The sequence below is a fragment of the Natator depressus genome, chromosome 2, assembly GCF_965152275.1.
Source record: "Natator depressus isolate rNatDep1 chromosome 2, rNatDep2.hap1, whole genome shotgun sequence".
Lineage (NCBI taxonomy): Eukaryota > Metazoa > Chordata > Testudines > Cheloniidae > Natator > Natator depressus.
In genome coordinates, this window is record NC_134235.1 from 74,811,448 (window position 1) to 74,832,632 (window position 21,185).

Below are 21,185 nucleotides of genomic sequence, written 5' to 3' on the forward strand. Positions count from 1 at the left end.
CAAAATACAAATTGTCAGTAAAAGTGAATATCCTTAAATCCAACTCTAATAAGTTCTCAAGCAGCATTTTTCTTACTTTGCCGATCGGTAAATTCTAATCATTATAATTGGAAATATTTTTTGTCCATTTGTGTGTGTACGGTGAAATTGATGTTTATCAACATTTATCAGTAAAAATCATGTCCTTCTAAGCCTAAGTATTATACTTTCTTAAACTCCTGCATGTTTGGCTTATCTCTGTTAAAAGCATTTCCTCCAATGAGAAAAACAGATCATTTCTCAGTACTGCTGCATATAAATCTGTGTGTGTGTGTGTTACTAGAATGATAACCTGCCTACCAAAACCAATCAAAGCAAATATAATATGTAACCCCCACAATGCTTGTTACCCTTGCTTACAGGGAATATACCTGTTTTATTGTGAAGCAAGAACCTGAGTGGGTGAGAGAGAGAAGAAAAAAAAGTGAGAGATTGGATTGAGTTCTAAAAAGGAAATACCTTCCCTCCGCCCAGAGGTGGAGTGTAATCCTAATTGTTTCTCTTATCTTCCTGAAGTAATAGTAGTGAAAAGAAAGTCACTTTAAAATGTATATAAAATTCCAAAACATAATACAATAATTACCTGGATGATTTTATTTTCTATGGCCATAATATTTTCACACTTGGATGGCTAAAGTTACTCCTATCTTTATATTTAGGCTCCTAAATACAAGCTTTCAGTTGGGCTGAACACTTTCAGCTCCTACTCCCACCCCCTCCTGGGACTACCCTCCCCTGACTGCCCCCTCCTGGAACTCCACCCCCTATCCAACCCCCCTGCTCCCTGTCCCCTGGCTGCCCTGACCCCTATCCACACCCCGCCCCCTGACAGGCCCCCTAGGATCCTGACCCATCCAACCCCCCATACTCCTAGTCCCCTGACTGCCCCCTCCTGGGATCCCCTGACCCCCAACCCCTATCCAACCCCCCCTGCTCCCTGTCTCCTGACCGCCCGCTGCCCCCTTACCATGCAGGTCAGAGCGGCAGGACAGGCTTATTGGAAAGCCTGTGAGGTGGGCGGGTGCAAGACGCACTGCCTGCGCGGCGAGCTGAGGCTGTGGGGGAGGGGTTGGAGGCTAGCTTTTTTGGCCAGGAGCTCTGAGGCCCATCAGGACAGTCCTGCGGGCGGACTTCAACAGAATTTGCAAGTTGTTAGTGCTTCCAAAAATGGGTCCAGTTGTATTTCGGTGCCTAAATAGAGATGTAGGAGAAATCCAGGTTTGAAGATTTTAGCCTTAATCTATCTGGTGGCTTTAAAGAAAGGCATCCTTTTTGCTGTATGCATTTCTTGCCAATCACTTTCTACTTTTCTGATCTTGACTTAACGTCTTAGGTTAAATTCTGCCTTCTGATATGTGTATGCAACTCCCATTGAAGCCAGTGGGGATTGCATCCATGTACCCGAGAACATAATAGGGCCTCTTAGGTTTAATTGTTTGGTCTAACAAAAATATATCTTGCAATTCTAAATTCCCCTCCCTGTGCCTGCTTTGCCCCCATTTTGCTGTCCTTGTTCCCTGAAAAATAGCTCATCGTAAAGCATGTAGGAATGTACATCCAATCAATCGCTTAACTGGCTGGAAATTCTGAAAGCAGCTCATTTAGATTAGAGGATGCCTCACTCAATGCTGAACATTTTTGAAATTCTTCACCTAAGTCAGGGCTTCTGTCATGCTGTTGTATTGGAATTAGACAGGTTAGTAAGATCTGAAAGCTTATATGTAGGGCCCTACCAAATTCACGGCCATGAAAAACGTGTCACGGACCATGAAATCTGGTCTTCCCCTGTGAAATCTGGTCTTTTGTGTGATTTTACCCTATATTGTACAGATGTCATGGGGGAGACCAGTGTTTCTCAAACTGGGGTCCTGACCCAAAAGGTTGCAGGGGGGCCGCAAGGTTATTTTAGGGGGGGGTCATAGTATTGCCACCCTTACTTCTGCACTGCCTTCAGAGCTGGGTGGCTGGAGAATGGTGGCTGCTGACTGAGGACCCAACTCTCCAGGCAGCAGTGCAGAAATAAGGGTGGCAATACCAGACCATGCCATCCTTACTTCTGTGCTGCTGCTGGTGGCAGCTCTGCCTTCAGAACTGGGCTCCCAGCCAGCAGCCGCTGCTCTCCAGCTGCCCAGCTCTGAAGGCAGCACTGCCGCAGCAGAAGTAAGGGTAGCAGTACCACAACCCTCCCTACAATATCCTTTTATCATTTTTCCTCTGCTTTGCATCTGTCCTTATTGGACAAAACAAAATGGAGGACTTTTCAGCCATCTATGGGAGCTTTTTGCTCAAAGACAAACAGTGATTCAGACCTTCAATAGTTAGAATGAAATGCTTGCATTTGGTTCACGGTCACAAAATATTGCTGGAGTGTATAATAAGGCAGACTTTCCTGAACATGTATAGCTAGTTCAAGCTAGATCTGCTTACAGTGCTTTTAAAATCATTTTAGTCAGGATGAATGGCTAGAACACTTCTTGGAATAAAACTCTGAAATGATGCACCATATCATTAGAATGTATAATTATATTTATGGGTTGGCTTTTCCTAATGCTCATATTTGCTCGCTTGCTCTTCTTTTGTATTTCATCTAGTTCCTCATTAATTATCATTAATAGCAGTAGTGAATTTCAACATGTAGAGTTTATTACAAATTATCCTGTTGTATATGTGTGCACAGGTGGTAGTGATGGGGTTGAGGGTGGAGGAAGGGCTATTACTCAGGAGGGTAGAATGGGTGGGAAGGCTATATTTGTACAGCACCATTGCTTCTCACCTGCAGCAAAGGGTCTAGGGCTTTGTTTCCAGGTCTTCCTAGTTGTCCATGAAGGAAGAATGGGTTGTTTGAAAGACCTATGCTATTTTTAAAGGAGAAAGACAAACATTTTATTTTATTTTGATCCATAAAACATACCAATGAGCTTATATTTGATCCTTTTTACAAATACGATGGCTAAATTGACACAGATGGAATCCTAAGGGCCACATGCAAAAATACATGCTCACTTGCATGCATGATTACAACTGCACATACACATGGGTTTTTATGTGTTTAAATACCAGTTTGCATTTTGGATACACAATCTCAGTATGTGCATGCACAAATGCATACACACTTTTGCATGGGAAAGTGAGGCATTTTCCATTGAAAATTTGGCTCAAAATGTCTTTCCAAAAATTAGCAACAAATATTCAATACAAATAATTTGAATATTAGATTTTGAAAAATTGAAGGACTTACCTTTTAAAACTCAATGTAAAACATTAATATAATAGTCTGATGCTTTGAAATAATTTAGTATCTCTCAATCATAGATGTGTGGAACCAGTTATATATTTTATGAACAAAATATGAAAACACAGTCCTTGCAAAGCATACTACAGACATCCACAATAATCCTAAAAGTTGAAGTTGTGAATCAATTGTATGTTTTGTGTAGTTTGCATTTATTACTCAAAGGCAGCTAATAATGCTTATTTTCTAACAGGACTGAGGTCAGTTTATTTCTCCCTCTTGGTAATAGATTAATTTGCTGAATGTAATGCCACAGAGAGGTTATCAATGGTACAGACCTCTTACTGGCCTTTTCTCTTATTTAATGTTTCATTATGATCTGTGTGAGAAACTGTCTCCTATTTCAGAGAATACGCATCTCTTTTATCTTGAGTACATCCTGGAGCATGAGATTTTGATTACCTTTATCTTAACATATGTAACTACAGTTCTGGAGCCTTAAAATTCCTTCTGTCATGCAGAGGCTTTCCTGGTCCAAACTATGAAATCTATTGAATCATTTTGATATCTTGTAAAAACAAATGCTCCATCCTGCAGGACAGGTGAAATTTTACTGTTCTAAGACTGTGTAAATGTTGTTAGTCCTAAAATTATCCAGTCGCCCCTGCTGATTTGACAGTCTCATGTGGCAATGATTACTACAGGTTGACTTTGCTCTGTGTGCAGTAACATTTCCTTTCCTTTGTTGTAAATGCACTAGCCAGGAATATTGTGACTGAGTGGGCAAAATTAAAATGCGGAAGTGTTCGCATTTAAAAAGATTTAATAATGCACCATTTATTTAAAGGTCTAATCCAAACACATTAAATGCATTATATACTTGGAATACACTCATCATTTGAACCATTTTGTAATAGACCCTCAGATGATGTAAATAAGTATAGATCTCTTGAGGTCCATGGAACTACACTGATTTATAACCTCTGAGGATCTGGGCTTCCATGTGCAGGTAACTTTAATTGTGCAGCTGGAAAAACAATCTCTCCTTTTCTTTTCTCTACACCTCTGAGACATAACATCTTAATCCTGCAGTCCATACTTCTTTCTTCAAAGCTTTCATTGCAGTCTGTTAAAGTTTTCCTTCAATTACCTCTTCAAAACTCAAGTCTTATTCACAGACACAAAAGGTCAGAAGGGACCACTACGATCATGTAGTCTGATCTCCTGTCTCTGCAAACTGTAGAATTTTCCCCAGAAACCAGATTAAAGCATATTCTTTAGAAAGGTATCTAAAGACTCCTAGTGACGGTGAATCAATCACCTCCCCTGGCAAGCTGCTCCTGTGTTTAATTACACTCATGGCTAGGAATTCTTATTTCAAGGTTGAATTTATCTAACCTCAACTTCCAGCCGTTGGATCTTGTTATGCCTGTGCCTGCAAGATGGAAAAGCCTCAGACATCTTTTCCATGTGTAAGTATCAGGGCCGTTCCTAGCCATTTGGGTGCCCTGCGCAGACCCAGGCCTCCCCTTCTCCTCCCACCAGGGTCTGGGAGGCAGGAGGTGTGGGGGGAGCACTTTTGGGGGCCCCACAGGCCCAGAGTGGCCCGGGGGATTAGCAGGGGGCTGGGAGCAGCCTGCTCCGCTTCCCTTGCCCCGGCCCCAGCCGTGTCTCTCGGGGGACGGGGCTTGGGGGGGAGGGATTCCCCCACACTCACCGGCAGTCCTTTCCCCAATCCAAGCGACATGGCTGGGGCCGGGACAAGGGAAGCGGAGCGGGCTGGGGCCATGTTGCTCCGCTTCTCGCTGCCGGTGAGTGTTGGGAGCATCCTTTCCCCAACCTCCTCGCACTCACCAGCGGCAGGAAGCGGAGCGCCGTGGCTGGGAGCTGGTGGACTGGAGCGGGCTGGGGCCGGGTTGCTCCGCTTCCCGCAGCTGCCGGTGAGTGCGAGGTCGTGGGGGGAAGAGGTGGAATGGGGGCGGGCTGGAGGCGGAGGAGGGAAGAAGGCTAAGAGGTGGGCCCCCCCGCCCCGGGGCCTTACACCCCCCTAGGGACGGCCCTGCCCCTTGCAGTGAGCGCAGCCCACGCGGGCGCCAGCTGAGGGATAGGGCTGGTCGCCGGGGCTGGTGCTGGTGCTGACATGTATGCAGCATGCAGCTGCCTAGGGCACCATGAAATTTGGGGCAATTTGGTGCATATGCTGCGTATGTCTAGGGACGACCCTGGTAAGTATCTCCACACACCTCTCAACTTGCTCTTAGATAAGCTGAATAGACTGAACTCTTTAAGCCTCATATAGTAAGGCTTTATTTCCAGCCCCTCCTTTGAATTCTCTCCAGTATTTCCACATACTTCTTGAAGTGGAGACATCACTGGCCATGAGTATTCTGGGAGTGGCCTTACCAGTGCTGCGTACAGAGGCAAGACCGCTTCCCAACTTGATATTCCCTTTTTATTACAACCAAGGATCACGCTGGCCTCTCTTTGTTGCAGCATTTCATGGAGAGCTCATGTTCAGGCAGTTATCTATAATGACTCTGTGATGTGTGTACAGGCCCCACACTGGTGGGGAGGAGGTTAATGAGGACCTGTGGACCCAACTGGCCCTGTCCTGCTACCCTGGTAACAGATGTTGGATGTGGAGAGGGGAGTTATGGAGAAGGCCCTGCTTCATTTGGGGCTGACCCAGGATGGAGAACGGAACTCCGCTTCTCCCTTGGTGAGAGAAGACTGGTTTCAGCCAAGCGTCTGAGACCACTTGCTGCCTGGACCAAACTCGTGGTGGATGGAACAACAAGGCCCACGGAGACTGATCAAAGGACTGGCTGCATGAAGACAAGCCCTGCACAAAAGGGTGGGGTTCTGCTGAAGTGTCCTTGGATTCACCCTATTTTGAGTTTTAGAATGCATTCTTGCATTCTTTTGAGTCCTAACAACATGCCATGTGATACATATTTTACAAACTGCATCATTGACTGAGGAATAACTAGCTAAATCTGGGCGAGCACTAGATGTTTAGAAATACCCATTTGGAAATATAAATATATGTATAGCTTGTGTAATAGACCCAGGCCAGTTGGGTACAGCAGCGTAGTAGAAGGCAGATATACTGGCCACTGGATAAGCAATTTTCTGTTCCCTGACTGACCAGAGCAGGGGCTGCTCCAGGCTAGGGTGGACACATGACTCCAATTAGCCTGCAAAGAGTCAGCTGAAGCTGTTGGGCTAATGCGAACGCCTGACTCTAAGGCCCCTCTGATACTATAAAAGGGCTCACGCCGGTCAGGCCGAGGAGAGCCAGGGAGCCAGAGGAGAGGAAGTGCGGCTGAAGGGCTGGGTAATGAAGACACCCTCAAGCCACTGAAAAGGGATCCCTAAGGTAAGGGTGAAGAAGGTGTTAAGAGAGAGAAGCGGGAGAGCTGTGGGGAAGTGGCCCAGGGAAATGTAGCAACTCTGGCAGTGAAAGGTCGGCTGCCAACAGCTGCTGCCATTATGGTCCCTGGGCCGGAACCCAGAGTAGAGGGCGGGCCTGGGTTTCCCCCAACCCGACACTACAGAAACACCTCAGGAGGGGAAGACAGGTCCCTGTCAGGACAGGAGGCTAAACTGTTCGGGAATAAGCCCATAGGGACAACAGAGACTGGGAGTTCTCTCACTGACCTCCTTGCTGGCTTATGATGAAAAGGGCTGAGTAGACTGTAACCCTGGCCCTAGAGAGAGAAGGGCTACATGGAGGGTTGCAGTGAGCCTCTGAGGCTACCATAAACTGCCTGGAAGCGCGGGACCCACGGGGACAAGGTTGGAGCTCTGTCACACTTGCTACTATACCACTTAGAGTGTTAATTATTTGGTGCAGGGGCTGACATTTCATCATGTCTGTATATGGTAGCTAGAACAATGGGGCCTCAAGTCACTGCCTCAGTACAAATACATAAAATTCTGCACTATATATAGTTTTACATTTTGTTTTTCATCTACTTGTTATGTCTTGTTTTTAACTACTTTTAAGCTTTCGCAGACAGGGGTTTTCTTTACTTTGTCTGTAGAACACCTATGAGAGTGGGACACTGATTTGATAGATCTTAATTTAATAACAATTAATGATAAGTTCCCACAAATGCTTGCAGTCATTGGAAGATAAGATTGTTAATGTTTGATTTTTAATCTTTGTTCTTCAGTAGTGGGCCCATAGTAAATAGCGGTTTGAACCAAAGGCCACTGGAGTCAGTAGAAGTCATCTTTCCATTGACTCTAATGGGCTTTGGATCAGGCCTTAGGTTCTTGATACTCTCTACAAACCTCAGGGAGTTATTTGTTGCCTTATGGAATGATTTCATTACTTAGATAGGACATCTTAACGATCTAAAAAATTATTTATACCCTTTTTGTTAGGCTTTTGAATGTTCGTCAAAGTCACCTCTTCAAACTGTCCCTCGTCCAGAGTCTTATTTCTCTGTGATCCATTCTGGATTAGTGTCCTCATAGTTGTTGCTACTGCAGTTTCAGCAATGCTGAATTACAGCCTGAGTCTAAAGTTAGAGAAATCATTACCTTTCTCATTTTAGTGTGTGGAACAGTTGGCCCAAAGCCCACAGTTAGATTATCAGAAGATCACAAAGTCTGTTCCTGCTTGATTTTAATGTCTTGCCTGGGCTTTCATTAGATAGATGTGTGCACAGTTTGCCAAGGGAGATGGTATCACCTTCACCAGAAGATATTCAAGGCCAGAAATGACATCCATCTATCAAGAATGGTTTAACAATAAATTAATCACATCATGGAGGGGGATGGGTTAGATGACCCATCAGATCTCCCTGTATTGGTGTGAAAGTTATATCCATTTACAATCACTTCTCTGTTTTGTGTATATAGCTGATATGTGAGTAAAAGGAATATACAAAAATATTAACAAATCACTTAGGCTGAATGATGATTTTTGGATAAAGAGAAACATAGATTTCTAAATGACCAGCATATGCTGGTCAAATGCTATCTTTCTAGTCAAGGACAAATGCTTTATCCTTTCACTACCTAAAATGTTTCTTTGTAACCCAAATGTGAAAGTCCAGAATCCTGTATCCTATTCAGCATGTTTTTGGTTGAGAAAAGGTTATACACTAAATATAATATTGGGGATCTGATAAAATTGTGAATGCTAACAAACACGCCAGTCAAGTACAGCTGGCTTTAAAAGATAAGCCCATAAAGCTGAGAGTATCCATCCCTACTGTTCAGATTGATTTGAAGAGTAGTCATAATTGTTCCTACAATTCTACATTTGATCAATGTGTCTTTAGGACACAAATACCTAGAATCCAAAAGTCTACTCAATAAAAATTAAATGCATAAAGACTTGAGTAACTATGGCTTAATCCAATTTAACATCTCTCCTTTTAGGGGCACTTTATATATAGCTGTTTTGTGTAGTAAATGATCAGGCTGCTTGCTTTACACACTATATTTTGGTGAAATCAGCCTCTGCCACTCAAGAAACATTTGCACAATTTGATCTTGTAAATGGTTTCCACCATGCTTTTGTAACCTTCCAAATCAACTTTTTGATCCTGTCTGTAGTGGAATGTGGTGGTGGTGAGGGGTGAGTTGTTTTTTTTTTATTTTTTGGGGGGGGGGTTATATCGGTGTATTTTCACCAGTGGAGCTACACCAGTGCAACCCTTGAGTGTACGTACACTGCACTTCGATGGGGCTTGCACTGGTGCCAGTTACCCAGGTCACATTGATGCTAATCCTATTTTGCACCAGTGCAAACAGTGCATTACATTGAGCTGTCCCCAATGACACTTAGATCTTTCTTCTGAATTGTTACAGCTGATTGAGAACATTGCAATATTTATTTTTCAGTATGAGTAGTTCAGATTATTTCTCCAAACGTAATTCATTTTTTACAAATGTAAAATAATTCACATCTGCCACCTTGATGCTAATTCGTCTAGTCCTGTTGAATCCTGCTGAGTCTTGATTAACCTTGTTAATTTTGTACCACGTGCACCTGTTGCCACTTCATTGTGTAATTCCATTTTTTCAGATCATTTATGAATGTTCTAAACATCACCAATTCTAGTATGGAAATGTGACCAGTCCACTGTTAACCCTTTACCGTGACCATCCTGCTCTTTGTGTTGTCTCTGCCAGCTTCTAATCCATTACAATCCAATCTCACCCCATAATTACCTTTTTTCAATCGTCTCTTTGTCAAAGTCTTTTCAAAAAGTCCATATGTCACCCAGTTCCCCTTTGCGATGGGGTATATAAACCCTGCATTGACATGGAAGGGGTGCAGGATCTACTTTGGGCTGGAGTAGCCCAACCCTGTTGCACCTGCATGTCATGTCAGGAATGGAGAAGGTGTTTAAAAGGAGGAAACTCCATTCAGTAGTGGGCAGTCCTGGAAAGAGAGCAGGTTGTTGAAGGGAGCCCTGGGAAAGCAGCTGGGAGAGGCCTGGGAGCTAGCAGAGACTCTGCCCTCACAGAAAGTGAAGACACATCCCCTGTGCTAAAAAGGGGGAAGAGATTGTATCCTAATACTTGTGCTGGAGACCCGAAGAACTTTGGAGTGGACTATAGCCCATCCAGGGCCCCTCTAAAGAAAGAGAGGCCAAATATCTTGGCTAGAATTGACTATAGGCTTTCTTCTTCTTCACCCTTTTGTTTAATCTCTTGCTAATTTTGGATTATGTGTCTATTTCACTTGGGACTCTGAAATGGGGAGAAATAGTCTTGGCTGGCGGGCTGAGAGCCAGTCATTGCTAGGTTGACATCAAATGCTTCTGATGGAAGGACTGGACTCATGTGTCTGCACTTTTCGTGTAGCATCCAATGGGGGGACAGATCCCTGACATCCAGCTTTCACAATTTTTTTGACTTGATCAAAGAATTTTAGTAATTAGTGATGTATGATTTTCCGTTACAAAACATTTTTTCTTTTCTCATTGTCAATCACTTTCAACAGCTGGTGATGGGACACTAGATGGGAAGGACTCTGAGTCACTACAAATAATTCTTTCCCAGGTGTCTGGCTGGTGGGTCTTGCCCATATGCTCAGGGTCTAACTAAATGCCATATTTGGGGTCAAGAAGGAATTTCCCTCAGATTAGATTGGCAGAGACCTTGGGGTTTTTTCACCTTCCTCTGCAGCATGGGGCATGGGTCACTTGCGGGTTTAAACTAGTGTAATTTGGTGGATTTTTTGTAACTTGAAGTCTTTAAATTTGAGGACTTCAGTAACTCAGCCAGAGGCTATGGGTCTATTACAGGAGTGGGTGAGCTTATGTGGCCTGCGATGTGGCCAGACTAGATGATCGTGATGGTCTCTTCTGGCCTTGAAGTTTGAGTCTATGAATCACGTTTATCTATATGTTTTATAATTCTGTGGTTAGCTATCTTTTCAACCAGTTTAAAGACTCATTGATCTGTAATTCTCAGGATCATGCATACTACCATTTTAAAAAAAAATAGATATGGGTGTGACATTTGATACTGCACAATCCTCCAGTAGTGGCTGATTTTAATGAAAGATTGCATATTTTTATTCATTCTGAAAATCCTTCAGAATGCTTGGATGAGTTCCATCTAGTCCTCATGACTCATTGCGCTTCAATTTTTTGGAACAATTTAGCAAGGGTCATACTGGATTCACCAACACTGACCATTTTAAAATCAAAATTGGATGTTTCGCTAAAAGATATACTCTAGGAATTATTTTGGAGAAGCTCTATGGCCTGTGTTATACATGAGGTCAGACTAGATGATTACAATTGTTCCTTCTGGCTATGGAATCCATGAATCTCTAAATTTATGAATTTGCTCCAGGACCAACTCTTTTGACACCTCAGTTTTTGACAGCACCTCCTCTATTGCCCGAGAAGAGCAGGTCTAAGGCACGTATGTCTCCAGCATTCTCTGCTGTGAGGATTGATGCAATCAAATAATGCAGAAAAGCTGAATGTCCTTATTTGGCTTCATTGCACCCTATAAACCCTGGTCCTGATATACTTAAATAATTTCTTGCTGTTTGTTTTTGTCTTTGGCTATTTGCTCTTCAAATTTTCTCTTAGTCCTAATTACATTTTAACATTGTAGCCTTTCCTTAAATTAAATGGATAGCACTGTGTTAAACAATAGCACCCTCTTTAGGCCTGAGGCCTCGTATGGCTAAGCCAAAATCTACAGGCCTTAGCCTGTAGGCCTTGCATTACAGCCTTACCTTGCTTATATACCTAATATTCACCAGGGACACTGATTTAACACAGAACTATCCACTCAGTTTAAGGAAAGGCTACAACCTCCATAATTTATGCTCCTTTATTAGTTTCACTGGGTTGGATTTCCATTTTTTGAAGAATACTGGGTTGGCTGGAATAACCTATTCAGAATCTTGTATTACCCTTATCACTGTAGGAGCTGACAGCCTTCCAGTAGTGTGTTAATTGCTGTTAAACTGTGCAATTTAACTGTAGTATTTTTCTCTGCTTTTCTAAGTTCTTTACTTAGGATGCACGCCTCTTGTGGTTCTGTTATCCTGTGCTTAGCCTCCATGCTGAGTTTTTCACGCTTTTAATTTCCTCTTTGACTTAAAGGAGATTGTTTCGACTAGCTTCCTCAGTTTTTGTTTTACATCCACATTTCTAATGTTTAGTGTCTTTTGCACTGATTTTTCTCCAAGGATGTTGTACTTAATTATCCTGCAGTCATTGCTACTCAGTTTCTCAACCATGATCACTTCTTAAACCAATGCTTTTGTGTTACCTAAGACTATGATGATTTCTCCTCATGTGAGCTCTAGAAATAGTTGTTCCAAGACCCCATCATTTAAGCAGAAATATGAACCTGTTGAGTAGAAGGAATACACAAACAAGCGTACTCCTCTCTTACGCTGAATGACCACCTTATGGGTGAAGATGAAGATAAAATTGTTTCTCCAAACCTTGTCGCATTTTGATATTTAACCTGTTTGTATGAAAATAGTTCAAGTCATCTGTTATGGCTTTTTCATTATATTTAGTTGCTTCTTTGGCCTCCCCGGCAGTGTGCAATGTAACTTTTTCCTGATCAGGAAGCCAGTAATATAATACCTTAGACCATTGGTTCCCAAACTTGTTCTGCCACTTGTGCAGGGAAAGCCCCTGCCAGGCCGGGCTGGTTTGTCTACCTGCCACGTCCGCAGGTTCGGCCGATCGTGGCTCCCAGTGGCCGCAGTTCGCCGCTCAAGGCCAAAGGGAGCTGTTGGAAGAGGCGCAGGCCAAGGGACGTACTGGCCGCCGCTTCCAGCAGCTCCCATTGGCCTGAAGCAGCATACCATGGCCAGTGGGAGCTGCGATCAGCCGAACCTGTGGACGCGGCAGGTAGACAAAGTGGCCCGGCTCGCCAGGGGCTTTCCCTGCACAAGCGATGGAACAAGTTTGGGAACCACTGCCTTAGACGTTGGGCATCAGCAGTTGTGAGGAGTAAATCGCCTGCTGACATCAGGAATGTCCCCACCTTTCCCAGCATAAGTCTAAAAGCTTGAGATGCCTTGACATAATAAGATATTAAAGATGAAGAAGTTGTTGCTGCTGCTGTGTGGTCTGGGATAATCTGAAATACAAACTTTCAGACTGCTAGTTGGTTTATTGCTGTAACCCAGGGATATGCTTTTATGGCAACTGAGCATTGCAAGTAGGTGGTGCAGCATTTCAGCTTTAATAGGGTATATTAGTGAATACTACACCTGTTCATAGGCCTCCACATGAAGGGATACACTTTCATACACAGTTGCAGTCGATGCATTGGGGAAAATGTATCTCCACTTGTTGCCCCCACAAAATCCTACAGCTGTTCTTACAAAAAGGTAACTGTGAATTACTATGTATGCACTTGAAGAAGCTGCACAGTCACCTCATTGTCCACCTTCAAATCCCTTCTTAAAACACTTCTCTCCTGGTGCCTACAAAAAACTTGACATTGGCTAGGTAGCTGATGGGCTGTGAGCGTGGCTTATCACACTGTCATAGTCATCTCATGGGTACCTAGTTCTTCCATGTCAATTTGAATCCTCTTTTGTCTGATACCTAGATTATGAGCTCTTGTTTTTGAGTTTGTGTGGAGCCTAACACAACAGGGCCCTGATCCCTGAATAGGGCTCCTAGAGGTAAGCACAGTACAAATACTAACAAATGTCTGTCTACCTACACTCAAACACTGCACGTGAAAAACATGTAGGCCCAGGTCTGGAGGCTAGTTGAGGGAATCATGAAATATCTTTTGCAGAAATAATTTACAAGCCCAAATATTCAGAATTTGTGCCCACATGCATATGGCTGTTGCAAGTGCAATTGTGATAAGCTCATGTACCAATTCTGTCTGTGTGGTTTATAAACATTTGGGTCATATTGTTGGCCAGGAATGTTACTATATTAGCCTGACTTGTCTTGGACGTTGGCAGGGGACACTGCAAGATTTCAGAGGCCATTTACATAAAGCCAGCCTTTCCAAATTTAGGGCCAGATCATCAGCTGATGTAAAGCCCCATTGAAACAAATGGAGCCATATCGTTTTATGCTGGTTGAGGATTTGCCTCTTCATTTTCCCTTAACTGGCCTCACTGTTCCAAAATATCTTGTGTTGCCATTCTGCTAAATCAGCTTTAACTTTAATTAAAGTATGGATTGCAGTGGGGCACTAACAACAGTAAATCGGTTACTGGATCTAGTGAGGGGTTGGGAGATTGCTCTGGTAACATTACTGCAATATTTGCTGGTTTTGCACTCCAAAGACACACAGACTCTCACCAGACAGCCACTAGACTAACAGTGACAACGGTTAAGTTCGGTTGCGATGTCTCATGAAAAATGCATTGTGTACTCTGATACAGCATCAGGCATAATGACTATAGCTGTGATAGCCTGCAACACCTCCTTGGCAAGCACAAGGCAGTTCTTGTAAAATTAAAAAGTTCCTGAAATTTGCAAATTTAGGGCGAGACTAATTAAGATCCTAGGAGAGAGCCGCATGTTTTAAAATAGATTGTACTGCACAGCTTGTACGTGTGCTGGTTTTAGTCTGGCCTCAGAAGGCCATTCTCAGTACCACCCTTACATAAACCTTATAAAGCTTATGCTCAAACTGGTTAGTCTCTAAGGTGCCACAAGTACTCCTTTTCTTTTTGCGAATACAGACTAACACGGCTGTTACTCTGAAACCTGTACATAAACCAGTGGAACTTGTGAAAATAAACATGCTTTTGGCAGCTGAGAGTTTGTAGCCTGAGCCTGCCTGGGGGAATGGTTGAGTTTTAAAGGCAGATGAGCTAGTTACCAGCTCTCTGTAGTTCTGAAATACAGGCACAGAGCACAATAGGCTTTTGGAAACATGAGGACATTCATTGCCAAAACACACCTTGACCTGCTTAGACCTGACACTGCTTTAGGTGAAATGGATTTTCTCCATCATTTCTCATTTTGAAATTGCAACTCTTGGCCAATTCAGAGCTCATGAAGCTCATTCAGAAATCTGACACTTATCTGAGTATTCTTGTCTGTATATATCTTTTAAGTATTCAGTACAGTTTATTTCTGAATGATGCTCAGAATGGTTCAGAGTCGATTATGGTCTCTCTGTGTGAATGAAAGTTTACAATATATCTGGGATTTTTGATGTTTGTATTTCAATTCTGGTATTTACTCTCATATTATTGCTTTATACATATATACTTTTAAAATGGTGGGTTTTCCCCAAATATTTTTTAAAAGCTGCTATCAAAACTTCATCAATCAGCTGTGCAACAGCAGTTCATATGAATTCATTCATTTGAGTCAGCTGCTGGTTTAAATATTTTTAACTGCTTTTTAAAAAATATTAAATGTATTTTTAAAACCTGTTTGTAAGAGCCAGTGGCCTGACTAAGCCATCAGTTACCTGTGTACAACTCCCATAGAATTCTTTATTCTGGATACTGGTGATGAGATGAGCCACCACAGATTAAGTTTTATAGATTTATTAGACTTTAGTTTAACTTCTTTCCTTTTAACTCTATCTCTAAAGGAATGCTACACACAGTAAAGTCCATATAAACTGATTATTTGGTCTAGGAAATAGAAAAATCTATTGTTGATGGTCAGAAGAGAATTTCCTCTGATTTTACATTTTTCCTCAGTGTTTACAAGGGCAATGGTTCTCTGACATGAGAAACGGATAGGTTTAAGATGCTAGAGCTGTCCTCAAAAAGTTCCATATACAATGGAGCCTGGTATGCTTCTTATCTGAAACAATTATCCAAGTTCAGAATAGCTGTGTACTGAGTAGACAAGATGAAAAGTGAGGAAGGCATAGAGAGAGACATCAGCAGATGCATTAGTCATGATAATGTCTTATGTCCACACTATTTTGGAAGTATGTTTCTCACATATGCTGTTTTATCTAACACCACTTCTTTCCTCTTTCCTTTCATTGCAAGATGAGCATTGCTGTATGCATTGGATTTTTTGCTGCCTGGAGCCCATATGCCATCATAGCCATGTGGGCAGCCTTTGGATCCATAGAAGCGATTCCTCCCCTAGCCTTTGCTGTGCCAGCTGTCTTTGCAAAGTCCTCAACACTCTACAACCCAGTTACCTATCTTCTTCTGAAGCCCAATTTCCGAAGCACCCTTGCCAAAGATTTTGGAGTTCTCCAGCAATTATGCATCAGGACTTGTTTTTGCCTCAAGGCCCTACAGAGCTGCAGTTGTAGGTCAGTTCTGGAAGTCCGCCTGAATTCATTTAAAGGGAGAAATGAGTCCAGCTGTAATTCGGTGCAGACTGTGGAAGGATGTTCTTACTTCCCTTGTGAAAAGTGCAATGATACTTTTGAATGCTTTAAGAACTATCCAAAATGCTGCCAGGAGAGGTTAAGCACTATGGAATGCACTCCTCAAGAAAGTGTGTCTTTGGAGAGTAGTCTCCAGGCAAAACGGAAGCAGGGTGCCAAGAAATCTGTAAAGGTGGTTGTTCAAGGAGAAGAAAGCACTCAAAATGATAACTTTGAAATCACCTTGGAAACAATACCTGCACACAGCAGATTTGCAAATCTTTAGACTTTCATTTAAGAAACAATAATGTAATGGTACCAGACTTCTGAATGTAACCTTTTCTAAACAGCCCATCCACTGCCACTTTCTATACAGTTTTCCTGGTTCCCTCACCTGTCCTTTGATAGAATACCTAATGGAGCATGAACTTGTTAAAAAGAACGTTTGACTCTCACAATGCAGACTTCAGTAAGTATCTTGTGCTAACTGTATTCAAACAGTACTTACTTAATATTTATATTGCAGTGGTGCTCAGAGGCCTCTATCATGATTGGGGTTGAATTGTGCTAGGTTCTATATAAACATACACAAAGCTGCAGTCTCTGTCCCAAAGAACTTGAAATCCAAGTAGTTAGTCTTACGTTCCTCAAGAGACACCACCCAAACCATCAGTGAAATAAACTGCATATGTTTAGTTATATAAATAATCATGTGGCACCAGCACATTTTGGTGAAGTTTCTATGGTGGTTCATACGGAAAGTACTGGAATGCCAGTGTCCTAACCATTTAAACTCTACCAGTGATTCTGAATAATCATCATCATCATGTTCCCATTACGCCTCTGGCGTTTAGGGCAGTGACGAAGCTCCTCCACTCCTGTCTGTTTCTGGCAAGTCTTTCAATGGTTCCCCAGCTGTGCCCCAGGTTTTTTCAGCTCGTCTTCCAGAGCTCTTCACCATGTTATTTTCAGGCGGCCTCGTTTTCGCTTGCCTTCAGGTGTCCATCTTATTGCTACTCTGGTGATGGAATCAGTTTCCATCTGAAGAACATGGCCAATCCATCTCCAACGCCTCCTGGCAATGATGGTGCTCATATCCTCTTGGCTGCATTGTGTCAATAGATCGTGGTTTGAGATTGTTCTGGGCCAAAAGATACAGAAGATTTTTCTGAGGCTGGTTGTATGGAATGAAGACAATTTGGACATGTCATACTTTCTCATTTCCCAGTATTCTGCACTGTAAAGTAATGTTGAAAATACACAGCTCTGATAAATCTTGAGTTTGGTTTTGGTGTTGTATTTTGATGGTTTCCAGACTGTTTTCCCCCCTGAAATTCTGAGTAAGCAGCTATTTAAATGGATGTTATTGCAACAGATAGGATATAGCTTGTTGACTTGGGACCTATAGTGTGGCTTCTCGCCCTCTGCTTAAACTGTCTCCCCCTTCACCCTCCATCTATTCCCATGTGCATGATGCTTTTGATGTTTTTGCTAGTTTCCCATAGTTGCAGAGTGTTTAAAATGACATGAGCAGCTGTTTGTTGCAGAGTACAAAACATTTAGCTTGTATTAGAGAAAAAGCTCCTGTGTGGCTAAAACACCACGCCTCTTTAAGAGCCATGCACCCTATAAACAAGCTGTTTTATTTTGTTTTTTGAAGGATGTGCAAATTAAAACTGAAGTTTCGATTAGCATTTTCTCTGAAGTCTCTCAAGGTGTGTTGTCAGTGATCGGAGCAAATCAAGGGCCCAGTCCTGCATCACTGAGGTTAAAGGAAGTTCTGCCACTGACTTCAAGTGGAATAGGATGAGGCCCTAAGGACTCAATACTGCAAAGGTTCATGTTTCTGCATAACTCTGTGCACTGGATCAGCATTCATGTCACACTCCCAGTCAGAACCCGGCCCAGGCTTATGGATCCTGGTCACATGTCACCTGATGCATGTTGCGCATACGCTAAGAAGAAGACTCTACGCCTGTGGGTGTCTACATAGCATCTGGGAGGGTACTTCTCAGCCTCAGTAGACCCAGGCTAGCTCTGCTCGAGCTGGCACACCAAAAATAGCAGTGTGGCCACGGCAGCATGGTGGCAGTTTGGGCTAGGCGCCCTACTACAATCCCAACGGACTCCCCCAGGGGATACTCAGCTTGCCTGAGCTGCCCCGTGTGCTGTTGCAGCCACACTGCTGTTTTTAGTGTGCTAGCTCAAACAGTGCTAGTGCGCATCTCTGCGTGTGCTGGGAAACACCCTCCCAACTACTGTGTAGATATACCCTCTGAGTAGCCCTACTGGTTTCAATGAGATTTCTTACTGCATGCACACAAGTCTCTAGAGGATTGGGGCCTTAGATGATTGGCTCGCTACTATGAGATGAAATACCTGTATGTTGTGATCAACTGGAATATGATAAGAATGCAGGACTATATAAAACAGGAAAAAACAACTCAGTTAACTCACGCCTTCAATTGACAACACATGTTGGGGGAGAAAATAAGAGTAGTTTGCACTATACAGTGTCTATGTTCTCTGGAAAATTCATGAGTATTTATACAATGATTATTATATAATGTAAAGAAATCAAGTTAATGTATCACTGTTTCTTCCCTCCAAGTCTGCTTTGGAGTGCCTGAACTAGTCATAAGTTCTGAGTGTGGAGTAAAACATTTGCTTAAAAATCAACATGTCACTTTCAACTTTTCTTTTCTCTCTACAGTTCAGATTTCAGATGACAGGTAGAACATTTTTTGTTTTACAATGAACGTTGAACCCTCAGCTTATTTCTTTTTGGAGTTAATAGGAGCAGGATTGTGCCTTTGAAGAGAATTATGAAGCAATGCCCAGTGTCCACAAGCAATCAGACTGACAGTCCAATTCAGAATTATGTTTGTTGTTTGAAAAAAGTTTTTCTTCTTATGTTAAATGCTTTTTCTGGTGTGATCAGTCACAGAAAATTCTCCCCAACCTGTCTGCCTTTGGATTGGTCCATCCATCATTTTCCGGAGTTAGACTATTTTTATGAGTTACTTGCAAATAAATGTATTTGCAAATCATGATGCTGCTGATTACAGGGTCTTCTTGTCATTATTTATTATAATCTTATGAAAAACTCTGGTGTCAATTATTGGAAGAAAAAACTTTTTTGTTTTTCCAAGTGAAACAATAAAAGGAGTGATATCATCATATCTGGGGAGTGAATTCATACTTATTGTTGCTGATGGTCTGGTGCGATTTTTAAACACATTGAGTAAAATCAACTTTCAAGGACAGGTTTCAGAATAACTGTCAGTAGTAACAGCAGTAGTAGTAAAAGGAAGGGGATTTCTGGGCAGGTGGTAGTTTTTCATGCCCAACACGAAGAAACTAGTGTAAAATGTCATGCCTATCTACAGAAGTTGGTAAAGGATATTACCTCACTAATGTCCTGGGCTCAATATGGTTACAACAACACTGTGAAATACCACACTTCTCAAAGTTTTTAAACATTTTGTAAGAGAATATGGTTGCTCCGGATATTTGTAATGGAATATGAAGCCTTTGGCTCTCAAGGTCACCAATTCAAATCTGACCCAATCAGAAGTGATTGAAAGTCATTACCATCTGATGGCTGTTTGGAAGGTTTGGTGATACAAGTGGGTGATCTCAGATCCTAGCAGATGGCTAACCTCATTACACACACAAATGCTATCACAACTGCCATGAAATGGCACTTTTGTTGTCAGGCAGGTGGCTAGTAGGAATGATTGATGTTAATATTACTGGTTAGTTTAGATCTTTAAAAACAAACACCTTTGATTTGAAACCAGCTGATGATTATGCACATGATTATAATTGTTATAAAGAGGACAGTGATCAATTTTTCTTCATGTCCACTGAAAGCAGGACAAAAAGTAAGCAACTTAGTTTGCAGCACAGAAAATGTAGGCTAGATATTAGGAAAAACTTTCTGACTATATGGATAGTTAAGCACTGGAACAGGTTATCTAGATAAGTTGTGGAACCCCATCACTGGAGGTTTTTAACAACAGCTAAGACAAACACCTGTCAGGGATGGTCTAGATATACTTAGTACTGCCTCAGTGAGGGGGCAGAGGCTGGACTAAATGACTTCTCGACATCCCTTCCAGCCCTATGTTTCTATGATTCTATGACAGCTAGTCTATGTAACCACATGAAACTATTACCTTCATCCTCCCTCTCCCAGACCTTCCATTTATTTGGTACATTTACTTGTTATGTCTTTGTGTTAAGATAGGTTGTACGTTCTTTGGGCAGGGACTGTCTCTTGGTATGTGTTTTTACAATGGATCTCCAATCCTGCCTCAGAGCGTCTGGACACTACAATAATAAGAATAATAAATAACGATCGTGTCAAGGTCAAGGACCGAAAGAGCATAGAGACTCAGGGTAGGTCTACACTTATGGTGGCATATAGAGTACAGACACTGTATGCCCTGTTAGCATGGATATAAATAGCAGTGTAGATGGTGAGGTGCTTAAGTTGTATAGTCAATTGCTTGATCACACATTGATACATTATGAAATATACTCAAGAGCCCAAATAACTGATGTCAGTCAGGTTTGCTAATGTGGTACAGGCAAAAGGTTCTATATGATACCTGTGTCTGAAGAGCTATCCTGTGCGGTGATGTTATATTCACCTGACACAAAGTTACACCCCATAAGCCATCTTTTTATACCCCACTTGTTTTACCAGTAAAAGGTACTATATATGTCATTTGAAACTGGATTCAACCCATCAGCTTTTTACCTTGTTCTTCTGGTACCCTGGTATACACCTTATCTTTGTTTTAAAAGCATGCATTCCAAGTCATGATGTATCTTCATCTCTGTACATTCCAGGTATTAAGGAATGTGAAGGTACCTCCTAGGTCTCTACCAGGGTAAACAGACTTGTGAGGGTAACTTCCTTTCTGTTGCTATGAAAAAATAACCATATGTTTTGATACTGACACTTTCCCCATCTACTTAAGCCAAAGTTTACTTCAGCTAATGGAAGGTGTTATGGGATATGTAGCATAAGTGAACAGAATTATAATAAAGGTGCAGGCCAATTTGGGCTATCTAACTACTATATCTATGCTTAATAATATTTGTGTTTAATGCTTAAAAT

General features: G+C 42.2%; 1 protein-coding gene across 1 annotated transcript in view; it reads left to right on the forward strand.

Annotated features, from left to right (window-relative positions):
• The window catches only part of LOC141982408 (opsin-5-like), a 72,284-nt gene extending 53,067 nt beyond the window's left edge, over positions 1 to 19,217 (forward strand). Inside the window, exon 6 of the mRNA XM_074944450.1 lies at positions 15,723 to 19,217. Within this exon, the coding sequence (XP_074800551.1) occupies positions 15,723 to 16,340 (618 nt within the window). The 3' untranslated portion in view covers positions 16,341 to 19,217. The remainder of the gene's footprint in view (positions 1 to 15,722) is intronic.
• The last annotated feature ends 1,968 nt before the right edge of the window (positions 19,218 to 21,185 follow it).